The 23,686-nt window shown below is 38.1% G+C and overlaps 1 protein-coding gene across 3 annotated transcripts in view; it reads left to right on the top strand.

The window, feature by feature from the left end:
- Window positions 1-23,686, top strand: part of CEMIP2 (cell migration inducing hyaluronidase 2) — a 49,655-nt gene that overhangs the window by 9,030 nt on the left and 16,939 nt on the right. For all 3 annotated transcript variants that reach the window (XM_036403146.2, XM_036403145.2, XM_036403147.2), the window contains exons 2-11: window positions 3,371-3,707; window positions 8,075-8,215; window positions 8,491-9,052; window positions 12,169-12,338; window positions 13,604-13,792; window positions 16,399-16,568; window positions 19,069-19,278; window positions 19,684-19,889; window positions 20,446-20,515; window positions 23,174-23,302. In XM_036403146.2, the coding sequence (XP_036259039.1) occupies window positions 3,383-3,707; window positions 8,075-8,215; window positions 8,491-9,052; window positions 12,169-12,338; window positions 13,604-13,792; window positions 16,399-16,568; window positions 19,069-19,278; window positions 19,684-19,889; window positions 20,446-20,515; window positions 23,174-23,302 (2,172 nt within the window). In that variant the 5' untranslated portion in view covers window positions 3,371-3,382. The remainder of the gene's footprint in view (window positions 1-3,370; window positions 3,708-8,074; window positions 8,216-8,490; window positions 9,053-12,168; window positions 12,339-13,603; window positions 13,793-16,398; window positions 16,569-19,068; window positions 19,279-19,683; window positions 19,890-20,445; window positions 20,516-23,173; window positions 23,303-23,686) is intronic.

A 23,686-nucleotide genomic window follows, 5' to 3' on the forward strand; every position in this document is an offset into this window, starting at 1 on the left:
GCTCATGCTGTAGGAAGGGGTGGATGAGCAGAAATCTGGATTGTGTGGAGTTGCACTACTCTTGCAAAAGAGCAATATGCAAATAGTGCAGTCATCCAGCAGATGGGTGGCAATATCTGAGATACTCCAGATACATCGTGGGCTGAAGCATCTGAGATCCTCCAGCTGAGTCTGTGCAGGGAAGCTTCCCTCTTACTGATGGGCTTGAGGCACATGCTTAAGTGTGGCTCTGACTAAAAGCTGTGTTGAATAATGGATTTAAAATCTTGCATAATACTTTGTTGAAAGCTGACGTGCAAAAAATTTGGGAGTAGTGAGAAAGCAGCATTTTTAAATGGCATGACAAAGAACACATTTGTACAGATAGAGCTCTGTACAAATGTTAGCTAATTGGTTGAATATGGTGTGAGAACTTAACTGTTATTGAAAGCACTCTGAAGCAAGCTGCAAAGTAAAATCTGTGGCACCATTCTGTGTACCACAGTACAATTGCAAAAGTGAGAGATGTTCTTGTCTGGGACTGGCCATCAGGAAGAGATGCCCAGATCATGAGTTCCTTACGAGACATGGCATAGGCACAGGTCAAATGTAAACTTGGGAAAATTCAGATGCATAGGAATTTTCAATGTGGTATTTAAATAGTTCAGCAGTTTGGGTATTTTGTCCTGCATTTCACTCTGTAAATGCATTTGCAGAGTAAAATTTGTGCTATATTTGTGACACACAAACTGTATTTGTGCAGCCAAATAATTGCATTATTCTCTGGTGCATAACTGGCCAAACAGACAATTAATATACTTGCTTTTATGTGGTGCTCTCTGAAGTATTCCACAGAATGGAAATAAACAAGCCAATAATTTGAATCAGATTATCAGTCTATCTTTCAAAAAAGTTAGTAGCTTATCTACAAGATAGAAGATATCCTTTTTCAGCTAGAGAATTTCAAATAACGCATGATGAGGGAAGGAAGCATTGCAATGGTTACTCCTGTTGTAATGGAAAACTGTATGGTGAGATTAGAATGTACCAAGTAGCTCCTTATTGGCTTAGTGTAATTATTTTTATTTTGTAATGGTTAAGACAGCAATTCTACTATCTCTTTCCCACCCATCCTTGGGGTGACCTGTGTTTTCACTTGAGTGGGACAGTTGAAAACCTTCTACAATTGCCAAAATGAGGGTTGCTAACAAAGCAGAATGCTTTGTACAACACAAAATATGTTTGAAATATGACACGAGTGTTTCCAATGGCTGCTGTAATTAATGTTTTTTGTTTGGGTTTTTTTTTGTTATTTCTTTAGAGGTCTGGCAGTACTTTAGGAGGGCTTGGTGGGAAGAATTGTGGGAAAATTATTTTGTAAAACTGTTTCAATTCTTGCATAGCCAATCTGGATTCAGTTGCTATAGCTGAGTAGTTTAAAAACTTTTTAACTGTTGATATTACACTATAATGAACACTGTAATAATTTTGTCAGTGTCACAGAAAAATGTCCTAACTGAAAAATTAGCCAAGTTTAAGGAGTTGGGGTTTCAAACCATAAAAAAAGAGAAAATCTCAATGCTGGATCAGATTTCTTAAAATGTTTAATTAAGAAGCTAGTCCAGCATTTGTTTAGCTAGATATAGATACTATCTTTGAACTACCTGAAAAGCTCCATCTCTACCCAGCTTTTATTACCACATCCAAAACACAGAGATTACTTTCATTTCTGAGAGGTGATAAGTTGAGTAAAAGCATATGAGGTTAAAGCAAACTGTTCTACAGTGCACATAACTGGTTGGGCAGTTAAGTGTGAGAGCAGAGGATTGGGTTTGTCAAAGAACAGAAAGGAGAATGCTGAAAATTAATTTGTTATAATGAACAGGTGCAAGAAGCACTTCTGGAGGACCTGGAATAACTTTTGCACTCTGGGATAGCTACTCCAGTTAATGTTTCTGTGCCTTCATTGTCATTGTGCATACATCTGGAGATGCATTGTCTCCCATGAAAGGGTAATCTAGCCTGTTTTATAGTAACAGCTCTTTTTCCTGGAAACAGTGAACTATCAGATTTTGCAGCATGTGGAACAAAAGGCTCCTTTGCTGCGTCTCAGAATAAGATTACAGTTGTCACATTTCTCCTTCATCAGCGTGCCTGACACTTCAGAGTATGGCTCAGACTTCTCTTTGTTAATGGAACAGAAAGAGGATCTTTATACTCTTCCATAATTAGTTTTTATTTTTCCTACACTTTGCTGTTTAATGCACATGACCTATGCCTAAATCCCCTTCAGGATTTAGTTTCAAAAGTTAGGGTTCAGTTAACTGAAACTTGAGCATCCTTCTCAAAAAATTTCATCTATAAGAAGTGTTAATCATAATGGAGATTAAAAAAAATTATGCCAGCTTTGTGAATATTCTGTGCAACACTGTTGACTGGAAAACCAGAGAAAACAATCAAATGCAGGTTTGTCTCTTAAACTAGAGTGGTGAGTTAGAGCTGCTGCTGAGGATGGGCCAGGCAGGGATGGCACTGGTATGCTTTTTTCTTGGTATGCTTCAGAAGAAAGATGGACAATACTAGTAACTGAAATAAAAGCAGTACTCACTTCTGGGCAATAGGTACAGAGATCTGGAGCAAGCATGTTGCTTCCAGGCTTTGTGTCCAAACCCAGGTATCTCAGCAGAAAAAAATCACAAGGTTTCCTGAATAAGATGTAGGTAACTTAGAGAACAATTCCTGATGTACCTTTACTATCAATTGAATCTTGCTGTGAGTAAATCAAGAGTTTTCTGGCTCTATGCACCTCAGCTTATTAAAAGTGTTGACGAAGTTGCATCAGCATGACTAGAAATAAAAAGGTATTTGGTATTTTAATTTAAACATCTTTTAGGGCTTCCAGTGTAGAAGGCAGGCTTATCTTTTTAAGCTTCTTTTCTGTAAGGGAAAGTGAGGAGTTTGTTCAGCTTCTGTGTACAGAAAAAATACATTTAGACATTCTTTGCATAACTGTGGGGAAGCAGGGGTTGCTAGGTTTCTCATTGTTCATCTGATTTCTTAATCTCATAATACAAGTTAACTGTGAAAATACTCAGTGAAAAGTACCCACTGGAACTATGAAGAAATGGTCTGTTGTACTGGGTTCCCTCACCACATGCTTTTGAGTTTGTGTTGAAGACACATATATTGTTCTATGCGCTTATACCATGGCAAGTGACCAGTAGCGACTGAGTAACAGATACTTTGTAAATATTCACAGCTTCAGTGGCTGTTTTTGACATAGGTGGCTTAAAATTGCCTTTTGCTGTTATTTCTTTTTTTATTTCATGCATTTTGATCTGTATTCTGAAAACCTGTCTCTTCATTTTTTCCCTCTGTGTGTGTGTTCCAGTGACTTTATAACATGCAAGGCACTGATACCAGGGGGAGCTCCCCTGCATTCCTCCGTCCTCAGAACGGGAGCAGTCACAGGTCTTCGGGGTATGTCCCGGGGAGAATTGCCCCTCTCCGTCCCCCGCCGCCTTCGCAGAGCCATGCTGCAGCAGAATTTACCTCGGTGAGACAGGAAGCCCAGACAAGACTCCCGTCCTTACCAGTGGAGCAGCACCGCCGACATGCAGAAGCCAACAGACACAAAAATACTCTTATTTGTTCTGCCATTTCTAGCCTTTCACTTTTTGTTGCACTGGGGATTTTTTTGGGAATAGCTTCAAAGTATGCTCCAGATGGTAAGTTCATTAAAAAAATCATCCTAGAAGTTACGCTACCTGTGAACATAACTCAATAATTTAGTGTCAGGATAATTGTTGAAAGATACTAGGACACTCACTGTGATTTTAGGATCAGAGGAGGCAGAGACTGGGGGCAAAGATCAGCTCCTTTTTTGTTATCACTGTTGTTTTTATTACATATGGTTTAATTTACCTACATGAAACAGAAAGGCATAGCAGTAAATAAAGATTAATGGTGAGGGGAGAAAGAGGCATGAATGTTTTATAAGCATAGTTATTTGTATCTGCAGAAGCTGTCTCATCTGTTCATGAATTGTAGACAAAACTAAATCCTGTCTGTTTCAGCAGTAACTAAGGCAGATAGTAAAAAAGTGTTAAAGTCAAATTATTTAAAAGTCTTTGAGAACCTATGCTAATAGTATGTGTTTGTTTTGTTTATATGCAAATTGGGCAGGGACCTTTTTTATATATTAGCCCTGATTTTTTGTTTTCAGCTCATCTTAGAAAACTGGGCAACTCTTTTGGAATTTGGAGAATCTCTGAAATGTGTCAGTTGTTTTAAGGCATCAACAGGTCATGTGACCACAAAGTGTACATCCTTCTAGTCAATTACTCCTAGAAGATGGTATGAGGTGTAGTTGCTAAATATTGGTAGTACGGTTTGGAGTGTGGGTTGTTTTGGTGACTTTGTTTGGAAGTCAGAAGCTTTTTAGAAGCTAAACAAGATTTTGAATTGAAACTGTTGGCTACTGTAATAACAGACTTCTCAGTGGCTTTTGACATAGTAATCAAAAAGATGCTGTTTCCAAAGTCAGTGCAACACAGGCTGAACAAATCAGATAACCAACTGAAGGTTTCAGATGACAGTACAAAATAAATGCACATATCCAACTGAAATGCTCTTTGTGGTGGCTTGCTGAGATACCTCCTTGGGTGAAGTTGCTGAACTTTCCTAATAAATTACGAAGGAAAATAACAAAACCTTAGGGACTAGTAAGTGGAGGATCATTCCTCTGTTATGATACATACTTCTGGTAATGGGTACATATGCATTAAGTACTTTGGTTGCAGATTCCAGAGGAGACTGCAGGGTGACTTACCAGTTAACACTCTGAAGTATTTTGGAGTGCAGCCAGGCTCTTCTTGGTGCTGTTGTGCAGTAAGACAAGAGTTAATAAGAAGCTCCACCTTAATATGAGGAAGAATTTTACTGTGTGAGTGACCTTAAGCTGGAGCAGATTGCCCAGAGAGGCTGTGGAGTATCACTGGAGCTACTCCACAGCTGTCTGAACACAATTCCATGCAATGTGCTCTGGGATGACTCTGCTTAAGCAGGGAGGCTGGACCAGATGACCCACTATGCTCCCTTCCAGCCCTATTTATTCTGTGATACTGTGAAACCCTGACACAAGAGAAACTCCTACAGGGACTAAGAAAAGCCTGGCTGATGTTTTAATCTTGCAGTATGGATGTTGCAGAAACTCCCCAAAAGTTCCCCAGCAGTTTGAAATGTAAATGTGCATAAACATAATAGCTCTGACCCAAGCATGTGTGGTACTGCAGTGATCAACACCTGTTCCACTTAGGTGTGCTTTTCTTCGGGACTAGTTGGAAATCCATATTGTCAGAACTTTTAATGGCTGTTTAAAAGGCAGTGGAAGGAATGTGGCACTTGGTAGTAAATGCATGTAAATTCTAAACCTCTACCGTACTTTCCCCAAAGGGAAGATGCTGCTTGTCAGCATTTCTGTTCTTGCTTATCAGCTGGTTTCTGTTTCCGCCATGCTTCTGTATTCCTGACTCATCTAAAGAGTCCTGAACACTGGAGATCAATGGAAATGCAATTTCCTTCCCCATTTCCCCAGGCCTCTGATGCAAGGTTATGCTGGGGAGACAGGGAAAAGTTCTTCACTCTTCCAGCTCTCAGCTGGACCTTGCCTAGAGTAAACAGGATCCTCAGAAAATGTAGCTGAAATGTAGCTGCCAAAGTCTTACAAACTTCTGCTGAACATAATATAACACTGATAAGTTTTTCCCAGAGGCCTTAAGAGTTCTAGGCATGGTGTCTAAACAAGTAGAAAGTAACTATTTAGTTGTATCTTGAGAACTCTTCCCTGCTTATCTTTTTCTCCTGTCAAATTTGTCCCCATGAAAGGTTCTAGCAATGGACTTTTTTTTTGGTCAGGATGCTTTCTTGTGGGGGGGATGGTGTACTTTTCCTCCACTACTTGCAGAAATTCTACTTTGCCCCTCAGCTCCAATAGAAGCTACTAAACCTGAAGGAATACTGACCCATTTTTACAGAAATGTTTGAAGCAGAGGCTTGACTTGAAAAATTTTCAACATGGGTGCCTAAATTTGGCAAGATCATCACTACCTAACAGTTTCTGGTCTGTACTTCTGTTTTTACTTAACTTTAAAGGCAGTAACTGTTATCTGTAAAATCTACTTCATAATTTTGGAGATAACATATGGTGAAGTTCTAAATATTTGATGTTTTCATGTGGCCCACCACAACTGCTAAGGGAGAATTTCAAAATACTTTTGCTAAACCTCTGATTTGCTTGCCAAAAAGTTGACCCACTGTGCCCCTAAAGCATGTTTACTTTACAAGAGTGCCTGGTTCTGATTCTGATAGCTTTCTTGCTGGATTGTAATGTACAATAGATTTTAAAATATTTTCTTTTTTTTTATTCACTGTTTTATACGTCTTCTTTCTGATTCAACAGGAAAATACATGTTCACTAGATCTTTTCTTCTGTGAATCACACTAAGCAGAAGTCATCAGGTTGCTGACTCATGGTTTCCTCACGCTGCCCTTTGCTACCGGCCAGGAAATAAGTGTTTCTTCACAGTGCTTGTGTGTGTGGTGTCTGGGGAAAAGGGATTAGAGACTCTGCATGAGTCAGGCAGTAGACTTGCCTTTATCTGGTGAATGCTCAGCAGTCTTGCTGAGTGCAGCTCTCCTGGCTTTTCAGTTTTTCTTCATGTTGAATTATATTTTCTAAAAGCTGTCTTCATAGGTTCCTCCCAAAAGATTTTATTTTGTTTTTATTATCATAATACTACTTGTCTGCCTTCTGCCCTTTCTGCAGTTTGCTAATTTTTCCCCACTGGTAGTCAAATCTTGGTTTATGTGGCTTTCCTGAGCTGGGAGGGATTTGAAATGCGGACAGTTAATACCAAAGGAAAAACATTTCTGTTTGCAAAACTAAGGCTGGCTTGTATTAAACTTGTGGATAGGTTTTGGTTTCTTTAGTTATTGCAAGAACGGACTATTTCTGATAGCTTTTTGCTTCTGAAGTAGTACTTCAGAAGTGTGGGTGTATTTCTTCAGAAGACAGGATGTGAAAAGGCTATTTTGGCTGTTAACCTCAGTTGGCCTGCTAACATCTTTATTTTGGTAACTTTTTGGTTGTCTTTTGCACAGGAAAAATATCTTTAAATTTTTTAATTTTCATTTTTAATTTTGATAAGATAATCCAAGGAATCTGCTTTCCAGTTTTTATAGTGTGTCTATGCTTCCACATTACTCAGATGCTTAATTTGTTAAAGAGGTGTGTGGTATAAATACTACATTGCTGTAACTTTGTCTGAAATCATACAAGCCTGTCACTTCTTGCTGTTGTCTCTTCTAACCCTGGCCTTGTAGCTCAGTTTATAGCCTGTGTGGTGTCATGGCTTTCAGCAAGGACTGCATGTGTCTTTGCTCTTGTTTGTAGCCTGATATTTAAGCTGACTTCCTAAGGGGTACAAATGAGACATTTATGTTAGATCCAAATGTCTCATGTCCCGGGAAACTGCTCTAGCTAGGTTTATACTAAATATCTTAGGTTTTATACTAAATATCTTCAGGGTGTCTTGTCTCTCCTGCAAACTTCCACTGAGAGAATGATTTGAATGCTTAAAAGTAAGAAGGGATCAGCCTTTCTGACAAGGTTGAGACCTTGAGGGGGTGGGATATTTAGATGCTCTATAACCATGTTAGCCTAGTTAGCTGGCCTAAGGCTTTCAGTGCTCAGTGATTGCTCTCTGTCTGACTGCATTCTGCTTATCTCTTCTTATCTAAAACAGGTGACCTAGCAAATAAGAGAAAAATCACATGGGGTTCCAAAGTATCTATGGTCAATGTGTGGTCAATACTGGTTTAATTCAGTAGAGAATGCTTTCTTACCCCGATACTTTGGCTGTTTTTCAGGTGTCTTTTTGGCTAATCAAATGCAATGACTGCTGTGTCAAAACCACAAAAGGATGTGGGCGTCCTTTGTGGGTGACTGACCCTTTCTTACTTCTGTTCATCCTAATGCTGCCTTGATTGATGTGATGATGTTTGTTTTTTAAAATGTTTTCACATTGTATTGCAGAGAATTGTCCTGATCAGAATCCTCGCCTTAAAAACTGGAGCCCTGGAAAAGATCCTGAAAAACAAGTTATTATCAAAAAAGGGGATTTGTTTCGTCTGAACTCAGATGCTACAGTACACTCTATAGTTATACAGGATGGAGGTATGAAAAAGCAAGATGAACACCTTGCTTCAGTGTCCTGTGTATTTTTTACTTCTGTGATTGCACAAAAAATAAACTAGCAAATGCTTAGAAAGATGAATCTCAATTGGTAGTAGTTACTTTCTCACATATTCTTAAATATATGTAAGAGCATAACTTAATTCATGGGTGTGAAAATAAATCTGTAATTTTTCTCTTGTTCTTTCTGCAAAATGTGGTTATTTGAGTCTCTCTGAATTTTGCTTTGATGTACAGAAATATTTTTTTTCCTTTAGGTTTACTTGTTTTTGGTGATGATAAAGAAGGTTCTAAAAATATTACCTTGAGAACTCGATTTATCCTGATAAAGGATGGTGGAATGCTTCATGTTGGAGCAGAGAAATGCCGCTATAAATCCAAAGCAACTATTATTTTGTATGGGAAGTCAAACGAAGGTGCTGATGTGCCAGAATTTGGCAAAAAATTTATTGGTGTGGGCCCTGAAGGAACGCTGGAGTTGCACGGGCACCAGAAGTTATCATGGACTCTTCTGTCAAAGACTATATATTTCTCAGGGCTGGCCTATGGTCATTACACATTTAAAAAGAATTTTTCCCGAGGACTAAATGTTAGAGTGATCGATCAGGATACAGCGGAGGTTTTGGAAGTGCTGAAGTTTGATACTCATGAATTTGCAGAGGAAAGCTTAAAGCTCCAGAACTTACTGAAAAATGGGCATCCTGGTCGCATTATTGCTATTGCTGTAGGAGATTCAGCTGCTAAAAATCTTTTGGAGGAAACCAGAGTGACTATTCAAAATCTTCTGGGAAGTAGGTTTGTCAGAGGATTAAGTTACAGGTAAGTAATTTATTTTCCCCTTTGTGTTGATTAAAGATGACATGCAGATTCTGCTGTGGGGGATTTGTTAAACTTTGACAGTTCATATAGTTTTCAGAGAGTTCTTGTGTTGTACATAGAGCTGCAGTAATAGTATTCAGTTAGCAGTACAGTGCAGAGACTGGTGTCTGTGTGACATACTTTTTTACTTACTCAAAATTACTTGCTTTCACTGTTCTTTATAGATATTAAACTAAGATATAGACAGGTAACAGTTGCTAGGTGAAGCTTTTAATTGTATGACATTGGAAGAGCACTGAGCGCAACTAAAGGATCTCTAAGGTTCCTTCCAACCCAAAATGTTATTTCTAAGGGATACTAATCCCAGGTATCAACATCTTATTCATACTCCTGCACTGTTGAAATAAAAGTATGTTACCTCTCCATAGAGTTCTCACAGGAGCTGATCTGTCAAATTATTTTATGATTGAAGTGCAGTTACAAGGTGTTTCTGTCTTTTGACCATTCCTTTCAATTGGCCAGGATTTGGATGGTGAAACAGTAGAAAAAGTATAACAGGAGTTATTAAAGCAAGAAACTTACACTGCTCCTCATTGCTCTTCATTTTGTTGTTGCAAATGGCTTTTTGCAGTGCATGTTCTGAATTTGGCTTTGTGCCACAGAGGGTTGTCCACTCTGCTCTGGGCAACACAAAGCAATGTGCCCTCATGGCCATGAAGGTCCTGGCTAGTATCAGCAATAGTGTGGCCAGCAGGACCATGGCAGTGCTGTACTGGGCACTGGTGAAGCCACCCTTTGAGTCCTGTGTCCAGTTCTGGGCCCCTTACTACAATACTGATGTGCTGGAGTGTGTCCAGAGAAGGGCAATGGAGCTGGGGAAGAGTCTAGAGTGTAGTAAGTCATATGAAGGGCTGCTGAGGGAGCTGAGAATGTTTAGCCTGAACTAAAGGAGGTTCAGAGGGGCCTTATTGCTCTCTACAAGCCTGGTGGGGGTCAGCATCTTTTTCTAGGCAACCAGTGACAGAACAAGAGGATGTAACCTTAAGCTACATCAGGAGAGTTTTACAGTTTAACGTAGGAGAAATTTCTTAAGGGGAAAGGGTTATTAAGCATTGGAACAGACTGTCCAGGGAGATGGTGGAGTCATCATCCCTGGAGGTGTTCAGGAAATGACTGGATGTGGTACTTGGTACCATGGTCTAGTTGACAAGGTGGCCATTGGTCAAAGGCTAGACTTGATGATCTTAGAGGTATTGTCCAGCCTAATGAATCTGTGATTCTGAGTTAACAATATAAGTGCAAAGTATACCCAGTTTGTTGTTGTTCTTTTGGGATGGTGTTGTATAACCTCTTTGTATTGTCCAGTGTTTTCCAGGAAATTGGTCATTTGGTTTTTCCGTTCTATTCTTATCCCTTGCTATCCCCTGACATCTGGATTCCAGTTAGTTTCCTCCCTGTGCTTTGGCAGAGGCGTGTCAGTCAGGATGGCATGTTCTGACCTCAGTTCCCATCAGGATTACATTTATGTCCCTGGCTGTGTAAGCACAGGGGTGTGGAATGGAATGCTCTTGCCTCTGAAGCAGTTTGGCCAAAAGTGCCAGGACCTGGATGTTCCATATTAGAATACCAGTTCCTGAAAGCAGCAAAGCCTGTGTGGCTTCACATTGCTCAGGCTGTGGTGCAGCCAGCCCAGCATGTCCTGAGAGGTGTATGTTTCTGGGATTTGTCTCTGCCCATGACCTCCACACAGTTTGTCTGAAATGAGGAACTGCATCATGTAACTGGGAAAAAGCAGCCTTTTTTGCCTCTCTGCGGAACTGATCCTTGTCTGCTTTCCTCAGTTGGTAAAAGCTCTGTAAACACATAAAACTGTTCTGCAGTGGAAGATAGGCAAGAAGCTGTCCCTGATGGGTTGCTCAGGAAAAGCAGGTCATTTTCTTAAACCTCTCATGGTAGTGAAAAAGATATCAGCATGGGGGTGAATACTCCATTACAACCCTCTCCCCTTCTACTTCTTCCACCAACACATAGAATGCAAAACATGCATCAAAAAAACTTTATTTTAAATGTTGGTATGTGAAATGTTCAGCTTGTTTGCTGCTGCTACTAAAAAGCTAGCCCAGTAGGTACTTCTGTAAATATGTATGTTTATGTATTTCTGTGAACATGTTAATGCTAAAGTATTGTTTGGCTTTTTGATCCCAATCAACACAAACATCAAGAAGGGTTAAAATCAAGGCAACTGGATTGAAGGTGGGTTTAATATCTGCCTTTGAATTAATCATTAGCAACAGACTGCAGTCCAGCTGTTTTCACGTGGGGTAAATGATTCAACTTTAATGATTTAAAATTGTCTGGCTTTTTTATGATGATCTCTACTGCTTCTTTGCACACATGGTTATGGCATTACAGAGCAGTAAAGGACAGCAAAATAAACTTGTTTTTATTTTGAACTTGGTGGCAGCTATATGTGGTGCATGGTTTGCTTTCAATTTCCAAACACTCACACATGAGTGGTATATTGTATGAAAGTTGTGTAACAGCATGCATTTCCTTTTCTGGTTCTGAGCACCCTGAAAGATTCAAAAGCTGTTGCCTGTCTGGCATGGGGGTGAGCACCAGTGGCTGTGGTGGTGCTGGCTGTGTCCATCCCTCCTGGCCTGAGGAACCTGTGGTCCTCTGGAGTCCTGACTGCTCCTTTGGGGTGTTGCTGGCAAATGGCAGGAACATTGGCACAGACTCCTGCTCTTCCTGGGCCCTGCTAAAGTTGTTTGGGAGTAGGATCCTGTGTGACTTTTGTCACACATCTCTAGCAATTTGCTTTGGAAAAATGTGTATCTTGTTGAATGTTTTACTAGAAATGTATATGAAAGCCCTCTCCAGTAAGAGTTCTTGTCTGCCAATTTGTGTGTAGGACTCCCAGTTATTTTAAACTTTTTTTTTCACTGCTGTTACATCTGCCCATTTCCTTCTACATTTTGAAGTTGCATTTTAAAATTAATTTGGAAGAGCAGCAAAAGGGTTTTTTATGATCTCTATACTTCTTGCCTTTCCTGGTTTTGTAAAGAATTTTGAAAGGGCCATTATATTTAAACATTTACTTTTGATTTTCACAGGCAAGCCTGGGCTTTAGTTGGTGTCATAGGTGGTGGAAATTCTTCCTGTAATGAATCAGTGAGAAACTATGAAAACCACAGCACTGGTGGGAAAGCTCTTGCTCAGAAAGAGTTTTTCACAGTGGATGGTCAGAAGTTCGTTGTGAGAGCTTACAGCGAATGGAATGATGGTAGGAAAGTGTTTTGTGAAATTCTACATTTGAGGGAAAAAGAAAAAATACTTCATATGCTGTTTTTTCACTAAAACTTCTGGTTGTAATTTAAATTTTTGAATGCTCCTATAAGTTGTTTTCTCTTGCTCTGGATGAAATAGGAGGACACAGTTCTTCAGTACTACCTATTTCTCACTCTGTTTGTATACAATGTGTGAGCAGCATAATCTCGAGTCTTAAATTCAAGTATATTTAGATGAAGATAGGAGTCTAATAAGTTTTGACACTTTTAAAATTTATTTTCATAATCTGGCAGATGATGTAGATTTTCAGCTTCTGAGATGTTGATTATGGTACAAAAAAATGAAAAACACAACCCAAACTTTAGAAGCCAAAAGAAAGTTTTTATTCTTGATACGATTTTTGGTTGCTCTTAGAGTGCTGAATTTTAGGCAGCTGTTCAGGTACAAAGTTGAATCTGTGGTATAAAAAGCTAGAAGACCTACCACTTGCTTGCTTTTATCCTTTTTTTTTTTTTTTATTTGTTTAAGATATCTTAGATCTGTGTTTTTATGGGTAATAATCCCTTTCTGTTTTTAGAATTACTAAATGCTATTGTGTTTCCTCAAAATTTTTTTATGGTAGTTATAAATTTATTTGTTAGGCAGTTGAGCTATTTGGTACTACTCCTTTACTGTTCTTGATAGCCCCATGAAAATGTAAAGACTTACATTAAAAAAAAAAATCTACCAAAATACCTCTTTTACTTACTGGTGCTGTAGCATTAGATTCAAGAGTTAGCAAAAGTGGCTGAACTTTTGCAAATTCATCATGAGCCAGTGAAAGTCTATGTGTATGCTGCTTAGTCTGCCAAACTCTTCTATTAGTTGTGCTTAGAAAAGAAAGCCCTCTACTTAGTTTTCCATGTCCTTGATTACATCTGTACAGTTTAAAACAGCAAAAAAATGTCACTTGAAAAAAGCAGAGGTAGCTGGACCTACAAATTATTGCCATACGATACTAGGGTTTTTTGAAGAAAAAAAAAAAAAATGGTTTATTCCAGTCACCATTAGTTTCTGTGTTTTCCCTTTGCTTTGTTTGAGATCCAATAAGTAAGCAGGCTGTAAAGACATCGCACACTGGCATGTTTGAGGGAAAAGCTGTACTTTGAGGGCTTTGGGGCCTGCAAAATCTCTTATGTATTTTGTTAGTATCTTCTTGGGAATTGTTTCATATAAAGGCGAGTATAATCTTTGTTTCCTTTTCTTTTATTTTTTAATTAGGTGTCCCAATATCAGGCTTCCAGGTGGAAGCGGTGGGTGGAGTAATACTGAACCTTCTGGATGATGTTAGTAGTTGGGAGCCTGGAGACAGGATTGTGGTTGCGAGCACAGACTATTCAATGTATCAGACAGAGGAATTCACCCTCCTTCCCTGCACAGAGTGCACCAAGCATCAGGTTAAAGTCAAAGGTATGAGAGCAGTCACCACCTGAAGATCAGTGTGAAGTATGTGTTTGCTGCTGGACAGGCCCTTGCAGTGTCAGCAGTAAAGAGCAGCCTTTTCTCAAATTGTTGTATGGCTTTGTTACCACATAGGCGGATGTGTAATTCTCCTTGTTATGAAATGACTCTGTATTTCAGGTCTGCCTCACAGCTCACCATGATAACTTTTCTTTCACATTTCTTCCCAGGCTCATTGAATACCATATTTTTTTTTTTTTTCCAGTGGGGTTAGGCTTGTTTTCCTTCCTTGGCTCCTTTCTGTCTTTTCACATGCTTGAATAGCTGTTGTGGTCATTCTTGTTTCTCTTGCCTTTAGTGTCACTCTTGTCTTTTGAACTGGTATCATTATAATTTTTTTCTGTTGTTACTAAAAAAGTAGAAATGAAAACAGGAAGGAAAAAATTGCAATCTTTGAACCCATAATTTTTTTTTCTCCTCTCCCTCAGTCTGCTTTTTACCACCTCCCCAACAAAATGGTTATAAAATAAGTGGCCCTTCCAAGATTCTGCTCTCACAGGATATCCCTGAGTAGTTGCAATCTGTTTTTCTTTTGGGTGTGATGCACAAGTAAATGGTCATGCATGTTGTTGACCATTTCCTTTTTATTATCTGAGTCATTCTGCTTGACATCACAAGAACCTCCCCTGGGACTGGCTTGCCAGCTATGCTGGCATCTCTGTTTTCCTTCTGCTGCTCCACACCTGCTCCATGGTACCACCCTCCCCCTTCATGTCCTCCAGCTTCTGGTCTGGAGCTTCCCTTCTCACTCCTGGTGGGCTGCAGCATCAGTCCTTAGCACAAACTAACAAGTGTTGTTCTGCAGTGTTAGTTTGCAGCAGCTCATGGGTGCTCTTTTCAGTCTGGTTTTGTCCAATTAATTTCTGCACAGTGCAACTTCCTCTTCTTCAAAGTGCTCTTCATCATACTGGGAAGTTCTCTGTCAACACCCTCAGATTTCCCTGTACACCTCTGCCTTAAGGGATTGCCAGTCTGGCTGTCCTGGTGGTGGTGAAATTTGCTTCTCCCACATTTGTTAGCACGGGTCATGTATGTTGTACTGCATTGAGGAATCTCAAGTGTGAGGAAAGTATATCCACGTTTACGTGATTGCACCATCAGAGAATACCAGAATACCTAACTTAGTGCTATTGAACATGATATTTCCTGGGCTTTGTTCTTATGTGTCATGTGGTGTGTTTTATTGGGCACAGTGTTTTAAAGAGCAAACTTAGCTGAAATGTTGCAGTATGAAGTTTAAGAAGTTTCATGTCACCACTGAGTAGTGTGTGTGCGTAGACTCTATTTCATCTTGGAAATCATGTGCTGTGAAAAAGCAGCTGCTTTTAAAGGTTAAAAAAATCAGATTTTAACAAGATACAGTGTAAAACACAAAATCTTGGTGCTTTTTTTTTTTTTGAAAGTAAATCGTAACTAAAAAGATATTAAAGGCGTTGAACTTAAAGTCAACTTTCCCAGTTGGGGTTCTTTGCCACCCTCAATGTAGTTTTCTTTGTCATAGTAATGTATACAGTTTTAAAAAATCCACATGGCACCCTACATATTTGTTCCACAAAGAATGAATTTTCTCTGTAATGGTAAACTTAACATGCTGATGAGCACATAATCCTTTGAAATTATTTTACGTTGTTTTACTAGGTTTTGTGCTGGTTTTACCTTTCTGTAGTAGGAAAACCAAAAAGTTGTAGGAGCCCTGGTTGCTCTTTCTGCACTTGATTTCTTGAGTTTCTAGTCAAATATAGGGAAAAACAGTAGACAAGCCTTTAGGGAGAGGAGTGCAGTCCTATTTAAGATGTCTCTTGTCTTTTTAAATCCTCAGAAGCATATATAGTGTTGGTGTCTCTCTTAGTTCTGTTTCATGTTGTGGTAGGTTTTTTTTAAGGAGGGATAGTGATAATCTGTATTCAGGGTATCAATATATGCATAAATGCATTTTTTAAGGTTTACAGAACCAGATAATTTTCTTACTTTCAATGAGAAATTGATTGGGTTTTTGAAGACAGGTGTAAAACCAGACTGTCTTCTTTTCCCTAATTTCCTTTTTCTTAGGTAGCTGGTCTGAAGATACATAAAGAAGAAATTTAGTTAGGAAAGCAAGTCCTTTTTTCTTTTAGGAGGAGATCAATACAGCATTTTCAAACAGTGTTTTGGCTTCACTTTCAGTTCCTACTTTGTCTTTGAAACAGATTATAAGCAGCTAGCGTATTTTTTTCTTTTAAAGCAAGTCTGCATCTGTGTTTGACTAAAAGTTTGATACATTGGATTAATAAACTCTTCTTTGTTTTTTTCCCATTCTGTTCACAAACTATTGGATCAAAACTATAAGATGCTTGTAAATAAAATGTTGATATGTTTTGAGGATTGATTTCTTATTAAAATGAAAAACACATCTACCATAAGAAAAGCTAAGAGAGACGAGCATATTAAGGAAGAGGAATGCATAGGTTTTGTTGCTGCGGTTATCTTTTTTATTTGTGTAAGTTGATTCTGGTTTTAATCAGTGGTGCCTTTTTTGTGTTTTTTTTCCTCCTGCTTTGGAATTTGTTGTTGGACAGAAAACCCTCAGTTTCCTCATGTTGGAGAAGTAATTGATGGAGTGGACATGAGAGCAGAAGTTGGAGTTCTTACAAGAAACATCCTAATAAAGGGGGAGACAGAAAATACCTGCTATCTTGAAAAGGAGTGTCAGTTCTTCAGTTACGATACATTTGGTGGACACATCAAGGTTTGAAAAATGTTTTAAATTACCTTTCTGTCATGTAAAGGCATATTAAGGACAAAAAGATTAATGTTTAACTTCAAGGGATTAAAAAACTTAAAGAACATCAATTCATTCAGTTGCTTTTTGTGGAAATTACTTCATTCTTAACTTTACCCAGATTAGATTTAACTCCTCAAGACTGAATCTGCAAAATTAAAGGAAGGGAAGTAATGCTCAAACTGTTATAGAAACATCCAGCAGGTACTGTAACATTGTATGTCAGGGATTGAACAAGTGATATCCATGCATGTGCATCCTATAACATTACAGAATAAAACTTGACCTCCCTGGCATTTCTCTTCCTTCCTTTCACTGCCTTTGTACCTCCCCAGGTGATGAGCATTGAATCCTAATTCAGATTTCCCATCTGAACCTGAGCACTAGAGAGGCATGGAGGGAGAAGAAACTGACTTTTACTACGGGGTTTTATATTTAGTATCTTAAAAGTCTGAAAGTACTAAGACTTTATAAAGGAAACTGCTTCAGATTTCTTGTATTATGAATAAACAAACCTGAGAGAAAGGAGAGTTCTAGAAACTAGTATTTAAACTGGTGTTCAATTACATTTTTAGATTAAAGATTTGAGCAGCAGTGCTTCAATGATGCTAGAGAAGTTTGAGGCCTCAAATTTTAATTGCAAATATATTTGTGTTCATTATGTGGTCAACACAGTTTAAATCTCTTTCTAATGTATTTGGATACAGATTTTAATTTCACAGTGGTGGTCATAATAGTGGGAAAGAAAATAAGCCCCATTCTTACTATGTGGCAGCTTTTGTTTTGTGGAAGTTAGGTGGACTCCAGATGTCAAGGGTTCAAGATAATGTAATGAAAGAAGATAATGACAAGCTGTGAATCTTGTTAAGTGTGACCAAAATGTAAATAAGCAGACATTCAGTTGTCTGGAAGGTAGAAAAGAAAGCAAACTTTTTGACTCATCAAAGTTAAATTGTTCCCAGGAGACTGAGTAGCGAGTGTCTGCTGCCAAACCTAGACTTCAGCACTAAAAGTATTTTTGGCTTATGCTAATCTTATATGCTCAAGTAGAGGGATCCTAAATGTTAAGAAATGTAATAGCTTTTGAACACCCTGAATTTCTTACTGGTCACTAGTTTGGTAGCCTAAAGGGGGCTTAGTAGCAGTGAGGAGAGGCAATGGTTTGCAGTTTTGGTGCTTCTCAGTAGTTAAGAGCTAGAGATTAAGGATGCCTAAAAGGTCAGGTTTTGACCCTATATGTTTGGTACATATATCCCTCTATATGTTAGGCATGCAAACCTAAGGGTTCAATTAGAGGAGGAGGAAAAAACCGTACTGTCTTCCCTATGAAAATGGATATTTTTGATAAATACTCAGTACAGCTAAATTAATGAAATGAAGTTACAAAAAAGAAAGTAGGGTTTGTTTTTGTTTGGTTTCTGGGTTTTTTTGTTTGGTTTTAACTCAGGTTAGGTCCTTGCAGTTTAGCTGTTGCATTTGGTTTATGCTTTCATAGCAGGTTAGGTGGAAGAAAATACTTTCCTGCATTACTGCTACAACCCCGTTATGACTTTACTTTGTACATAGTAACATTACTGTGAAGTTGTATGATTGTGAGGATTATTTCATATATTCCTTAGTAAAGACATTTCTCTGGAGTGCAGTGTCCAGTTTTGGCTTCTCATTGAAATGAAAACATAGATGCACTGGTCTGAGTCCTGGAAAGGTGGTGTGGCAGTGTGAGATGATGAGTGATGGGGAGTTGAGAGGAGAGATCTTCTTGCTGTCTTCAGGTACTGGTGAGGGTTCAGTGTGGCTACAGCAATTCTTGGAGGTGCACAGCAAGAGGACAAGAGGCAATGGGACCAGGCTTAAAGAAGGCAAATAATGCTCACATACTGGGAAAATGAAAGGGTGGAACCAATTGGTATCATGAGCATCTCTGTGACTGGAGGTATTCTCTGAGCACTGTCTTAGGAAGCTGACCCTGCTTCATAAGCTGGGTCAGCTTCAAACAAGCTTTCAACTGGGCTAGGTATCTCAACAGGTTCCTTTGAAGCTGCATAATTCTGTGGCTTTTATTCAGCTAAGGCTGTCCCAGATGGACTGTGCTGGGGCACCTTCTTTACTGACACGCCCAGATATGGGTGACTTCTGTTTGGTTGGACAGTACATGGGAGAATATTTAATCTGACACCTGGTAAAGACCAAACAGTAATTTGGCAATATGTCTGGTGAAAATTCCTCTGTTGTAGCCTCATGGAGATTTAAATTTTGAAATCATATATGAAGAATACATTTTGTAATACATTTTGTAAGGCTTCTTGTAGAGCAACACAGTAATGTTTGTTATAACTTGTGTGAAGTTGCTACAGGCTAACACAATAAATCTATCTTCTGTACATCTGGGGTAGATGATGTATTAACTTAAAATTTCCATTGATTAAAAAGTAAACTGGTTTTTCCCTCTGGACTTAATTTTTTTTAGATTTTGAAGAATTTTACATCTGTTCACCTTTCCTATGTGGAATTGAAGCAAATGGGCCAGCAGCAGATTGGAAGTTATCCTGTTCACTTTCACCTTTGTGGGGATGTGGATGAAAAAGGAGGATATACTTTTAAAACTTATCTGGAAGGTCTTTCCATTCATCACTGTTTTTCTAGATGTGTGAATGTTCATGCAACTAATGGCTTGCTGGTAGGTGCACAGAGTGTAAAACCTATTAGGTTGGAATAAATATTATAAAGAGCATTTAGAATGTCAAAATAATCCCATCCCTTATGCAAATCCAATGCTCAGAAATGGTTTTCTTATTTCAGTGGAGAAATAAATTACTACAAATAGTAATTTAACCATTCTCATCATTCTGGTTTTTTGAGATTCTTACAGCAGCTAACTGTAAAACAGCTGCAAGGCAGCTAACTCTCCAGACAGCGCTGTGTTTGTAAGGGATGAATAAAACTATGTGCTTGAATCATCTGAGCTGCTGATACTGACACTTTACTCTGCATCTGTGTCAAGATAGTAAAACTAGATGGTATTTGTCAAATAAATCTCAGTAAATGCTGTTACTACTGACATAATGAACTTGTATTTCTACAGATAAAGGACACCATTGGCTATGACACACTAGGTCACTGTTTCTTCATAGAAGATGGCATCGAGCAGAGGAATACGTTGTTCCACAACCTTGGGCTAGTCACAAAACCAGGCACTCTTCTACCTACAGACAGAAACAGCAGCATGTGTATTGGGATTAGGGATAAGGTATATGGAAGTTATGTCCCAGTGCCAGCCACAGACTGCATGTGAGTATGTAATGATGAAAAAGTAAAACCCAGCCAGCTGTAGCAGTTAAAGTGCTGATGATCTTTTGACAAAGTACAGGTGGAAACATTTTAATCTATAATTTAATGAATGTAGCTCATATAGTACTGCTGTTTAAAAAATAGCAATAAAAATAACACTTAGACTTCTATTAAAGAAAAAAAATATTTTATGGGAATATCTTGTGATACTTGGGACCTTAGAAGTCTGTTGAGCATCTTGACTACTGTGTAAATGTATGCATATTCTGAAGTTGTCACCACTATTTTTTCTGAATGCTACTTGTTTCTTGTGAAAGCTTCTTAAAACAGTTTATCATTGCATGGGATACCTCTACAACATTAAAATACAATACTGTGCACTGAACTAAAAAAAGGTATTTTTGACTTCTAGATGTGGAAGGTTTTGTGATTTGTATTTTGAACGTGAAGTAGTTACTTCATCGATTTACTTTTTTCTGATGATGTTTAAAAGGGAAGATAATTCTGTTGGAGATAGAGGTTTTCTTTATTAACTAGTTTCTAAATAATATTTCAGGGCCGTTTCAACATTCTGGATTTCTCACCCCAACAATCATCTTATAAATAATGCAGCAGCAGGCTCACAGGTAAGGCATATGGGTGTAATTCATGACAAACTACTTATGTCACTGGCATTTGTAAAATCTGTAAAATTTACACTGCCAGATATACATATATTTTCCTTATATATATATATATATATGCATCTTTTTATGTTTGGCAGTATATTGCCATTGAAAGTGCAGGGTATGTCTAGGTGTGCATTTAAATGACACCAAAAATCTTTGTTGTGGCTGCAACAGAGGAGATCTTGTCTTCTGTATTTAATAGACCTGACAGTAGTGTCAATATAGAAATGTAGTAGTGTCTGTGTAAAAATCCTTTTATTTTCACAGAACTGGTACATTTCATATTAAGTCTTCTGTATTTTCTGTAGGTTGTCATGAGTTTAGTGACAGCTCTGCAAGACCTGTAGTGACTGGAATGAAAAATTGCTACAAAAAGGCGTTCATTGTGTGAGAAACAGCTAAAATGCTTCTTTTCTGTCAGTGGTTAGGCAATTGTTTTCAGCCAGGGACTGCTGATAGGCTTTTGCTTGTTCTGAACCTTATATTAGTGCAAATAATCTTCTCATAGCTGCCTGTGATATAAAGATCTGTACATACTGTGGAGGAGGGAGCTGGAGTCTGTTCTATATTGTATGAGAGGCTGAGAAATATAAGGTTTTTAATTGGATTTTTCTGAAGAGATCAATGGGAATGGAAAACGGGAAAGGTTGTTGATTGTTGTTGCAAAGGCTCTGGTGTAGGAAGAATATGAGCCTGTGTGTTCTTAGCCACAGATAACATTTATCTATAAATGATAACATTTATATAAGTAAATGATTCATTTATTAGCAGGTAACTGTTATTAGTAAATAGAATAGGATTCAAAATACTTAGCTGAATTGAAATATCTGGAGTAATAAAAAGTCAAAAACTTTTGTTCTATTTTTTGTGTGGTCTAATTCTTGTTGCTTTTATTGCAGTGGGTTTGCCTCTGTTTGGTTTTTTGACTCCTGTCTGTCACTAGGAGGGATCTGGACTCACCTCCCAAATTAAATCAGTTCTTTTTTGTCCAACACAATGTCTTTCTATTTTGCCTGCTTTGTGTAATATACCTAGTTTAGGCTTTTCAGGCTGAGTTAAACAGCTTTTATTTGCTTCTCTATCTGGTGCTTAAGTCCTGTAAAGTCTTTCTCTGCCTGTGTAGCTCATCCCAGTAGATATTACTTGCTTTTCTTAGCAGGATGTGCCTGACTGGAGCATGCATTTGTGTCTTGCAAAGTTCAGCCACTCTGATGTACATCCCTTGCATGGATGTAAACACAATACTATAAAGGGACCACAGCTTATTGTTTCAGAAATAGAATAATTCAACTGTGTTCATACAGACTCTGCACTATGGAAGTTTTTCTGGTATAAACTAGAGCAATTCACAGCCAAATAATTCCATTCCTCCCCAAGATCCTTAATTTTGCAGTAAACCTATTGAAAGGCTCTACAGGCAGTAGATGTTTTGGTGCGTATGAGAGAGAAGAGGAAAAAACCCAACCTTTTTCATATTTCTGAATGCTTGCAGATGCTTAACAAGCTTTTAAGTTTATCTAAGTCTATTTTCAAGCATCAGGGGTTGTTTTGGGTAAAATTTGAGTCTGCCAAACACAGAGCTGTACTTAATTATATGTGAGGTAAGATTTTGTTAGTTTTTTTAATGGAACATCCATATTTACTTTGTAATGGTTAATCACCAGAAATGTCAGTGCGTCATCATTACACACTGGGATGGGAACATTACTGTAAAGTAGAATTTCCAGCACTCATTGGAAAATTATTATATTCTTGGAGTGAAATGCATGAAATTTTTTAAGCCAGGGTGAATTGACTTTATCCATGATTCTTGAAAAGGTTGATGACTGTTTTTCATGAGATAGAGCACCCAAAGTCTCTTTAGCTACCATTTAATTCTTTAATGTGCCTTGTGGGGTGATTCTTCTTTTTTTTTAAGGGCACACGGCCTATGGTCAGGCAAAAGTTTTGATGTCAGTAGATGTCTCCAATGCAGATGTTGTCATGATGCCACCTCTTGCAAACACAGATGTAGTTGAGAGGGAAGTTTTTTGGGTTTCATTAGCAGATAAATCCAGTTTCTTTAAGAGCAGAGATATTAAAGAAGTATAGAAAATGAACAGATACTAAAATTATTACTGCATGTCATTGGCACAGTGCCCCGAACTGGCCAGATTTCTTGATGTGCTTTTTTTTCTGTCTACTGAAAGCTCTTGAGGTGTTTTTTGGTTATGCCATTTAAATTTTGATGGGAGCAGAGATGAACCAACCTTAACAGACTGAAAGAGTAAAGATAGGAGGAATGATTTTGAGTATCTTACTGTGAGTAGTAATATCTACTAGTAAAGGCAAATCTAGTGTGTGGGATGACATAACTGAAATGCAGAAGTTACATTAATTTGAACACTTTTCTACTTTGAAATATTAAAACATCTTAAATATGTGGTGTTGAATGGTTCACTAAGAAGCAAAACACTTTTTAGTTGGTACAGTCCACTAGAATGTAGCCTTATTTGCAAAATCTCACATTTTCACTGGTTAAATTTTTGTTTTGAGTCTTTATTTTAAAATATGTATCACCACCAGTAATAGTATCAGAATCACTTATAAGTAATGTTATTCTCTCATTACTTGCAGGATGCTGGAATATGGTATTTATTCCACAGGGTTGCTACAGGAGATTCTCATAGTCTAGGCATCGAAACCAAATCAGAGCTTACACCCCTAGGAATCTTCTATAACAACAGGGTTCATTCTAATTTTAAGGTAATGTAGTATGTTATTAAAAAACAGGTGAAGTTTTTATCTCTCACTATTCTATATTACAATCTGTCTGTTTGCATTTTAAGCTGGGTAAGATATTGTTCTACAGTAGAGTTCAAACACAGCACAAAATCCAATGTATAATCAGCATGGGTGTATTTTTAGTTGCATTTGGATATTCAGTGCTTCAGAGCCTAGTAAGATACAAACAACTAAAATAAATTAATCCTTCTAATAAACTACTTTTTTCAAAGTAGCATTTCAGGTGCTACTGTTTACAGCTTTGTTTCCTACTCTGAAAAAAGCTGACCCTCGAAGAATCAAGTTTATTATAGCAGTGATTCATGTAATAGCTTGCTGGAGTTGCTACAGTTTATTTTTCTGAGT

The sequence above is a fragment of the Molothrus ater genome, chromosome Z (assembly GCF_012460135.2).
Source record: "Molothrus ater isolate BHLD 08-10-18 breed brown headed cowbird chromosome Z, BPBGC_Mater_1.1, whole genome shotgun sequence".
Taxonomy (NCBI): domain Eukaryota; kingdom Metazoa; phylum Chordata; class Aves; order Passeriformes; family Icteridae; genus Molothrus; species Molothrus ater.